Source organism: Pundamilia nyererei, unplaced genomic scaffold (genome assembly GCF_000239375.1).
Source record: "Pundamilia nyererei isolate P.nyererei 1_Seehausen unplaced genomic scaffold, PunNye1.0 scaffold00039, whole genome shotgun sequence".
Taxonomy (NCBI): domain Eukaryota; kingdom Metazoa; phylum Chordata; class Actinopteri; order Cichliformes; family Cichlidae; genus Pundamilia; species Pundamilia nyererei.
Window position 1 is genome coordinate 1,496,779 of NW_005187440.1, and position 10,502 is coordinate 1,507,280.

A 10,502-nucleotide genomic window follows, 5' to 3' on the forward strand; every position below is an offset into this window, starting at 1 on the left:
CTTTTAGTATTTAGTCAGTTTTATAAGTAGCCCAGTCAGAGAGATTTCAATGTATATTTGAGAGAAAACCCAACTAACTGTTGGCTTATTTTTAACACTGGATAATGTAAGTACTCTTCGAGTTAAAAAAAATAAGTATAATAGGAAAAACAAATTTTGAACTCTTTTGAAAACACTTAAATAGCCTATTTTATACAGATGCTATTAGCACGCTAACTATAATTATAGTTCATCACTGTTCGAATGACCATGCAACAAATAGCTGCCATTTCCTTTTAAAAAGTTGTTTTAAATTAATAAGTGAATGCCTTTGGAGTATTTGCTGCATTTAAATCTCACAGCATATACCACACACTTTTATTTCCACATGCTACAATACCAATGTAACTAATATGTATATTCTCATCCTCTTGGTAAATCTGCTGCCATTCACTCCCAGGTGGCGGGGGTATATTCTAAAACCTGGTGTTACAGAGTGGACGCCCTGCTTTCTGTGTATAAGAAGCTTTTGGAGGTCTCTCCCACCACCCCCAAGGAAGAGCTGAGGAACATGATAAGAGCTGCTGTGTTCCTCGTCAAAAAAGCCCTCTTGGATAAAGTCACATCTGTGAGTCATTTCCTCAAAAGAAATTAATCTTAACATAAAAATAAGCCCAATTAACACATACTACATAGGTTTCAAGCAGTGCTAACATACGTGTTGTTAAAAATCAGCACCCGCTTATACAGCCACCCCCTGAACAATGTTCCCCCTGTACCACGTGCAGCCTCCCAGAGCTAGCTTCTTTAAACAAATAGTGTTGACAAGGATGGCTTTGTAATCCTTCTGCGTGGAATGGTAAAAATGGATGAAAAAGGCTTGGCTGCAATAATTCCTAGTCACTTTGATGCATAGAATACTCCATTAAGATGTTAACTGGTTAATATACTGCATAGAAATGGGCTTGTTTAATTCACGCTTAACAACCTTGGTTTGTATTAAATATTATTATATCCTGGTTCTGAATCTAACCTTGGGCAGTTGTTGCAGAAATCTTGTAAGAGCAGGTTTATTGATGTAGGGAGAACCTTTCGTTTAAGCTAAAAGATGATACTCCAGTGCCATGTAAGCAATGCCATGAATTTTGCTGTCATTTATAGTGGCTTTACTTCCAATCTTGTCCTGGGCTTTCAGTTTTGTGTGTATCTGTGGGTGTGTATGAGTCCTTCGGCCCAGCCAAACAGAGCAGTGATGCAAGAAAAACACTAGCCAAAATTTGAGAACCCCCCTCTGATTGACATTTTTTGAGAAAAGCGAAGAACAGAAACACTTTCATAAATTTAAATTCACAAGTTTAATATAGACATACCATCACAATCTAAATTATTTGAGAGACGCAGTAAGGCCAAGGAAATGTCTGTTTCAACAGAAAGGTAAGTGTTCTTTTTTTATTTTATTAATTAATTGCTAATAGTGATATTTAATAAAAGCAAAATGTGGCACTGTTTCAGGGAAATGCCACAATTTTGTTGTACATGTACAATCACAGTAAAGGACTATTCTATTTTATTCTATTTTAAACAGGCTTATAAATAAATGGTATAAGATTTATTGCCAAGAAGGATTGTTACAACAAAGACAATTAACCAAACACACATTTGCATACTTTTTGTCCTAAATTTATACACAATTGTGGAATTGAATAAAATGTAAATGCTAAATAGACGTTGGCGTCTATTTAATCTTCCACTACCTTTACTCTGCTTAATTTGGAATATTTTTTCTTTTACAGCCTTAATTTGCGGCTTTTCTTCTTCTTTATGAGGATTTTAGCATCAGTGTTTCTCTCAGACCTCTTTAACATATTTTTAAAAAACAAAAAGAGAAAAGATATCAAACATAGATGTTAATAACTGTATCTGCTCATTAATTGGTGGGAGGCGGTAGGTCCATACAGAGATATATGAGTACATATGGTGCTACCATTGTAGTAAAATTTTTAGAAAGAGCACCAAGTTTTAAGTTTCATTACAAAAGGATCTTGCTTTAGGTTCTCCATGCCTCGCTGAAGCTGCTGCGGCTAATGCTAAGCCAGCTGATCCCAGGTGTAGGGCTGGGCCGAGCTGAGGTGACCCACTGCTTGGAGCAGACCTTTCCTAATCTGCTTGCCAGGACCAGAGACTCCACTACTCGCGTTCGGGCCACAGTTTCTGCCTTCATACAGGTATTGTACAGTTAGACCCAACACTATTCATCCCTGCTCTCTCCCATCTTCTTTTTATTGTGTGTTTGCTAAGTGAAAGCCTTTATTTATGATATGTTAGAAAAACCAACTGACCTATGATTCATTCAATCAAAAAAGTCACCTAACTCACAGGATGAACTGGTGAACTTGGAGAAAAAAGAATGCCAGCAGTAACAACCTTTGGCATGCATAGTTTTACACAGTTTTTACACCAGAGGAATGTCCTATTCTTGTCTGGTATGACATTGTAGCTGCTCAACAGTGAAGCTAGAAGTTACACAGAGATTTCTACAGATTCTCAGAATCTTTTGATGAGTCATCTCACATTATTCCCATGCTTGTGTTGTTGGTAGGTTACTGGTAAATTCCAAGTTTTGCTTTGATATCCAACCAAACAACAATGGTAGAGTGAGCCAGCACTAAAATATTCTGCAGTAGGATTAGCATGTGGGTGTGTTGAAACGTCACCTCTTGAGTTAGGTCATGCTTTTTCCATTTATAATTACAGTACATAAAGAAAATATGGCAGTCTAATGTTATAGCTGGGATTTGTTAAAGCTAAACAGCTTTCCCTGTTGAGTACTAAATTTCCCACACAATGACACAATGGTAAAAATCTTTGCTTATTTCTCATTTAGGCAGCCACCATGAGTCTGCATTCAAAGTTATTTTCAAATTAGTATTAATAAATACTACGCTATAATCAAAGACACTGAAGAGTTCCAACATGTGCAAAATTCAATCCAACTTTCCTCCCAGTGCTCCTCCAAAAAGTATTACTTTTGTGTGATGCCTCTGTATATCTGGATTGAGGCACCATTTTTAGCACAATATGCTGCTTCATCTCCCTAAAACTGGATTGGTTGTTCCAAAGTATAATATTTTCTGTTCTTTGTGCATAAACATCCAAGGTCCTTATTCCAGTGTAAAAATGAACAAATGATGTTTTCTTAGAATGTCACTTTAAAGTTGGGGCTAAATACTGGTAAATATATCAAAATGCTTCTTAAAATAATTATTAGTTATCCCCTTAAGTAGAAATACTATTAGGAGTGTGGAAGATGACTTCTATGAAACTTAAACTGAGGAGAAAAAAAGGAAGGGCAAAGTGGTAAAACATCATAGCAACACTTTGGTCTAGTTAGTCCAGTTAATTTTTCTAAGCATTGAAAACTCCAGCCATGCCTAATCTGTCCAATATTTCTAAAGGCATTCATAAAAAGAAGACAATGGACAAAGCAGTTTCATGCATAATTAATGTAAGGTGTGGTGACTGATTGTGGACTTGAAGCATGCACTACGTAGCACGCAGGACAACATTCCTTCTTACAGGTTCTTTGTAGCTCCTGGCTTGGCTTTGAGATGCAAGCTGTGCATTTAGTTTTTGCTTTGTTTGTTTATAAACCCGGTTGATGTAGACATGGATGGAGAGACCTGAACTATTCATGTAGTGATGATTTGACATTAACGTATAAACTTGCATCACGCAATATTAGTGGTCAGGAAATGAGTAGAAACTACTAAGCTCCGTGTGTACACGTCAGCAGTGCTTAAACACTACAAAAAGAAAGAAGACATACTCTTAAAATGCTGAATGGCATTGAGTTAGTGAAACGCTTCGGCTCTTACATGCTGTAACTTTAAGTGTTAAAGTGATTATTGCAAGACTAAGAAATGGAAACAGTGATGCAGTGATAAATCAGGTGTGTCTGATGGCAGCACTGTTCAGGGAAAGTATTGCAGTGTTCTCACAGGTTTATTATTAAACAGATTAATTGCTAAATATACTTAGTGCACATGCACTGACATGTAAATCGACAACCATTAAGATAGGTCTGTGTGCTCAAATGGAGGCTAAACGATCGCTTACAAGTTATATTTAAAAGAGATCTCCATGACATTAAATCACTCTTATAACTAGACCACATCTGAAGCGAGTAAATTCTCTGGTTAGCTCACGGTTAGCTTTTTCTAATTGTACTGTCATGAACATTTAAATTAGGCCTGTAACGTCTGAATAATCTATCTCTTGTTTATTTATTTATTTATTGCTTTTTTGTTCATTTTTTCTGAGCAGTGCATGGTCTGAGCTTTTGGTAACTTTGCTGGGAATATTGTGGCATTGTATTAACACACCCGAATGCTCCAGATCAACAAACCACAAAAATATCTGGCTTTATCGAGGTGCTCACACTTTCTGATGATGATGTTAATCAATTAGTCATTAAATGCCTTTGATTAGCAGCACCGGACACTTAGCTTCTTGCTATGGAAGCAGCAAGAGTGTATTTTTCGCAAGAGTGCATAGAGTCTTGTAAATCACCCACTGAATGAAAGCAAGTATTACTGGTTGAAGAAAACTTGCTTTCTTTTAGGTGCTAGAAAGAGTTACTTGCAAATGCAAAGCAATCTTTGGCAAATTTGAATCTGTGCAAAGCAGTCAATTATAAATAAATTTAATTATGGGGAGTTTTGCATTTTAGATAGCTAGAAACAGAAGGCGAGTAAGGAAGTGTCTTGAGGTGTTGCAACAAACTGCACAACCTTCAGACAGGCCCCAGACGCTGAAGTCACCACTTGTGTGATTTCATTACCAAAGTGGAGTGGTATAGGTAGGTATAATTTGTGCTCTGTACTGGTGCAAGATAACAAACAAGATAACAAAACATAATGCAGCACAATAATCATTTGATGTCAGTTATTCTGTTTTAACTGTAATTCAACTATGAAATTCTCTTTATTGCACAAGCACGCTTTCATTTGGACTTTTGGGTTGAAAGAAGAAAATGTTTCTTGGCTGCTGGATGGACAGATGACGTACACTGTATATTTGTGTATTTGGTTAGTCAAATTCGTTCCTGTGTGCTCATGGATGGGCGTGTGTTGAGTAAGAAAGGGTGGGTGCCCTTTCGCTCAGTAGCTCGCAGACTTAAGCTCGCAGCCCCTCTATCTGCTGGATTGTGTTCAGAGCTTGACTCAGGGACTGATTGAATGGTTCTTTGTGTGTCGAGGGCCAGTTGCACACTTCTTTTCTGCGTGTCTTCCTATATTTCCGACATACATTCCACTCACCTGATGTGGTTAAAACAATGACAGGGTTTTCTAAGACCCTTCTTCAGTTTTACTCCGATTGTCAGCTTGTATTTTCTGTCACGACTTGTGCCTATGCCAGAGGCCAATGTTGAATGACAAATTACCGTGTGCAGCATCACAAGCATACACTGTAATTTGTTTGAGGTACATAGCACTTGCATTACTTCTGTACTACAAGTCTACAAGACTTGCAGGTGCAAGTCTACAAATACATTGCGTGATTTACGCCCCCTTAAAATGTGCTGTCTATTTCTCTTGTCCCTCATGTAGGAAATTGCTGTTCTGAAGGATGTCAGGGCCCTGCAGATGATCCCTGGTGAGCTGGTGAAACCCTTCAAATCCAACTTTCCCTCTCGCCTGGCTGAGAGTCGGGCTGAGCTACTCGAGAAACTGCTCATTGAACTTGGTACAGAAAACTCTGGTTTCACCCTGGAAAATGTTATGACGGTAAACAACCTGAACCATAATAAATATGTTTGGTGTGATAATTATGTCACTTATAAATATGAATGTACTAATGTGTTTTCTTTGGGTGTGCAATTAAATAAAGCCTACTAGGTCAAGTAGGACAAACTTTGTTTAAATGATTAAACATTTCGAAAGCTCAAATAAAAAGATACACATTCACAGATAAATAATTAAACAATTGACTGCTGTTTTTCTTTAAGGCAGTGTTTCAATTCATAGTTAATTCCTTTCTGGAAAGAGCAATTACAGCATGATATGTACTATATAAACTATATAAAATATGGAAATCTGTGTCATTCCACTTCAAAGTAGAAAAGGATAAGGAAAGATCCTATAAGCTGACTTTCTGTTAAATTTGGGTCAGTAGTTATGGTGCGACTTTACAGAAAAGCAGCAGTCCCTCCCAGGCCTTCTGTGGACATTCATTTACGTAAACAGGCCCTCAGTAATGTCCAGTCAGCTGAGTCAATGTTGTCACTGCTGGCACCCTCTTTAACGTCTCCTGCACTCCTTTGGTTTCCAGCAGTGACCTAATATCTATGTGCAAACTATCCAACTGTTAAACTGAAGCAGGCCAACAAACTGTCTCGTACTCCTCTCCGAAACCTTTTTGAGAACCAGTACATGTAATGCTGCTGGCTTTAGTCATTTGTTCAGACATGCGTCACTTTCAAATTAATGTTACTCTCAATTTTATTAACTTATTCTGGCAACAGTAAAAGAAAAAGCCACAGTCTTGCAGTATTACAGTATGTGCTGTTCGGTAGATTGACAGTATGTCTAGGGACACATATGACATGAGGTCAGTTTTATTAATTTAGCTAAAGGATTTCTGTTGAGGAAAACTCCGAATATGAACAAGGTATTTAGTGATTTCGTTTTTCTGTGTGCACCTCGTGGTAAAGGCTCACAAACTGTGCAAAAACTGCAGAATTTGTGATGTACGCGCACCACCGCCGGTGCTGAAATGTGAAAATTTCTTAATGTTCAGATGTATGTCCACTGTGCAGTTTAACATAGTGTTTTATCATATTGGACCAGCTTTGAGGCTGAGATTAGAGATTACATCAAGACACTTATGGCAGGTGTCTCATTCCAAAAGTTTTTTTCTTCCCTCGTGTCATTATTATCATGTTTCTCCAAGACATCCTGGTCTTTTAAATTAGCTGAGCGAGTCAAAATACGAGAGAGAAAAGCATGCATTTGCAATCTGGTGCTTTTCCAACCAGTGTGTGAACTCAGATATGAAGTAAACCTCTTGGATTCATGGAAAGGATTTCATGAATCTGTTAAAAATGTGCGTAATTTTTAACCACTCCTACTTTACCCCCCCGCGCGCGTGCCGCCCCGTCCCACTCCCAATTCAACCCTAGCCTTGAGCAAATTGTTAGGTTTGTCCTCTGAGTTTCTCCGCCTATTGAAGCCAAAGCCACATAGGTGGAACTGCACGGACTGTGTTTGCATGCTTGGGCATGCTTGCATAGCTCCTAACCCTTTTTTGTATTGACTGCCACATGTGTTTGCTTGGAAAATATTTTCTGCCTGAATTGAGATGTAACAGGACCGCTGCACTTCTTTCCTGACTGTCACACTTTCTGCTTTCATGTAAAACACGAGCAGACAGCATGTTTAAACTGAAAGTTAATGAGAAATTTATGAATTGCCAGTTATTTTTATTACTTAGTTGCCTAGTTTCCCTTCAATATCCCTTAATCCACCTTGCTAATCAGATTTGGAGCTATTTTACCCGCAGACTTCTTCTTGTTAACATCGGGCACTTTTAACAAACCATCATCAGAGAAATTGCAACAGAGGTGTTAATATTTCTCACGGTGAAGACAGAAAAATAGAAATGGTTTGGTTTAGTTTCAGTCTGATACATAACAATAAGTAATGCAACTTTCTTTTTGAAAGAATAGAGTGTTCAGGCTGGCTGCTTGAATTATCCCTGTTGCGCAAACACAGAACTGCTACACTCTTCCTGAGGGTACAAAAGCAATCATGACAAACCACAAAGCTGAGCCCGTATCATCATTGTGGTGACTGCGCATGTGAGCGTTCCTTGCAGTACTGTACTTTCCCATGTTATCGTATTTCTGTCACACTTAGGGAGAAAGATCTGAATGATACTGCAAAACATACATAGCTTATCTATGTTCATTTGATTTGCTCTAGCAGCTAGGTAAGTTACTGAATTGACTGAATCTGGCAGATGAAGCACCTAAAATGTTTTTTCCCTTTAAAAAGACACGAGCACAAGTGCTCAATTCACATGAAGGATGAACTGATGACAGTTGAATATCAAGGTCATTTTCAGTTGGAAAAAGCCCAGATACTGATTATGACAGACTTTGAAGTGATAAGGTTTTACATGCAAAAGGTCAACTTCACTGTTGTAGTAGTTCAGAATACTTTTTAAGGCCACAGCTCAGGAGCAAAGAAAACTCCATCCTCATTCATGGAAGTTTTTCAATTCTGTTACATCAGTACAGCGTAAAATGTGAGATTTAATGAAATCTGGTCAAATGAAATTTACTTGATTGGTATACATTCAGTTCATACTAAGCACATTTTCCATAATGAGTAATTATTTGAAAAAATACATATTTGACTATGTATATTTCAGTAGCATTTTACTCAGAATTTCATTTCAAGTTTATTGAGCGTGAAGAGTCATTTTTTGGAATGTGAGCATATTTCACAAAACTTACAAACATGTTTAATCCCCACATATTATTTCCATTCAAAGCCTTCCATACATGTTACTGTTAACCACACCTTCACGTGTTCACGGCCCTTAGATAGTAATTCTAGTTTATCGTGTCTTTGGGCTCCTGTGACTGTCCCCCTCGACAGCTCAGCTACGGTTTAGCTAACATATTTCCGTTTTCTTCCACTGTTACTAGGGTGATCTACTCTGAGGTGGAAGCCAGAGTGAAAAAGGGGTTGGAAGATACAACAGAGAATAATGGCATGCTGTCCCTGAGCCGGTTGAGCGAGGGATGGGTGGCCTTTGTACACACTTTACTTCTCAATGTTAATGTCCTCCACTGGCAGGATGGCCTTTCTATCATCCCTCTCTTCACAGCAATTATGCTGGATAATAAGTTCATTTTATATTATGAGTGTCACTCCTATGAAAGGACTCTCAACAACGTTGTACATGAAGCTAAACTGGGCATAAATCGGATACTGTAGAGTGTAAGTAAATATGGATGTAGCTTAACACATCCGTGGCCTTTCTAAGAAAGACAAATGGTGTGTATCTCCTGAGGTGGCTTTCAAATGCTAAAAATGTTTAAAGATAGATGACGGAATCTGTTGCAGATATCGATCGAACAAGTTCCCTTTAGTTTGTTAAATGGGGTGGTTTTCCAAATCAGATGAGTTTTTCATTTATTAATTTTTTTGTGAATACATTTAGATATCATTTAGAAGTATGTGTTCCAGTATAAAGGTTTAATGGTAGAAGGAAAGGGGTAATGCACAAAGTCTTTTTTTGGTTCTTAGATGTAATATCTTCCCAAAGAAATCAGGTTTGAAACAGTTAACAAGGTAAGCTTGTAGAAGGTCAGTAATCAGATTTTAAATGATTTTCTCATAGCCCAGGTCTGTCTGTTCATCCATCCATCCACTGTCTTCCGCACTTCCAAATATGCAAACACTGTCCTGTGGTGTTTTGCATGTAGACTGTATACAAAAGATGGATGTAGCCACAGTGACAACACACTGTTTTATGGACATTTTGATACCTCATTTTCATATTTTTCTTTCTTTTTTAACCAAAAATGATCATATTCAGGTTACAGTAGTAATTTAACAACTAATGATAGCAGGCTTGGTTTATTAAACTGCACCAACTGACTGTATGTTCTAAGTAACAAGCAAATAAAATACTAGGATTTCACTCGTCTAAACGATAGCTCATTGGACTGGACGTACTAAACTGGACATTGGTGTTGCTGTGTGGTACTTTTAGTATTTCTGGAAATCTGGTATGTCTTAAAACAAAAACATTGACCACCCAAATGGATATTATATATGGTTCATTGTGCCAGTCTGTAAGCATGTTGATAGCTGACGTTAGCTATTTTAAATGGTATAGTCTGGACTGTTTTGAGCACTTTGCTGTTGGCTTTTTGTTTTTAGCTTGGAAAAATGCAGCTTAAAGATTTTTCACATAGTTTTTCAAATCTGAATTGTAACTGTGACGTCAGCACATAAATGGACTGCCGTTTGTCGCTCAAGTGATGATCCCTAATTATCCCTAAATATTTCAACCTCAGTGTATTATATAATTTTTTTGGCATATTTTGGATTAGAAATGGAATAATAATATAGACCTTTTCATGTTTGTGGAAACCCTGTTGTTCCCTGTTAGTTCTGTACAGCGGCATTGGCGCACAGCGCATCAACAGTTCGAGAGCTGGCAGTGCGAATCATCTTATCTGTGTACCAAAAGGAAAGAAGTGCCGTCCTAATCTACCTTCCACCCAACGATGCTGCAGTCCGAAAGAACTTCCTCTACAAAAACCTCTTTGATGGCTTTGCCAAGATTGACGGAAAGCTGGTAGAGACTCAGGCAAGTGTTTCTTTTTCCCATTGCTGGTATTAAGTTTTTATCTTATACTTGGTATCTTCTCTTCTTAAAAAAAGAGAAGGGGGCCTCTGGCGCATCGGCCTAACTAGGGGGCTCTTCAACTGACAGGGAGTTTG

At 37.9% G+C, this 10,502-nt stretch overlaps 1 protein-coding gene across 3 annotated transcripts in view; it reads left to right on the forward strand.

The window, feature by feature from the left end:
• Nucleotides 1-10,502, forward strand: part of cep104 (centrosomal protein 104) — a 36,665-nt gene that overhangs the window by 12,316 nt on the left and 13,847 nt on the right. For 2 of the 3 annotated variants that reach the window (XM_005730728.1, XM_005730729.2), the window contains exons 11-14: nt 440-607; nt 2,031-2,204; nt 5,589-5,765; nt 10,168-10,368. In XM_005730728.1, the coding sequence (XP_005730785.1) occupies nt 440-607; nt 2,031-2,204; nt 5,589-5,765; nt 10,168-10,368 (720 nt within the window). The remainder of the gene's footprint in view (nt 1-439; nt 608-2,030; nt 2,205-5,588; nt 5,766-10,167; nt 10,369-10,502) is intronic. The other variant, XM_005730730.1, reaches the window with a different exon arrangement.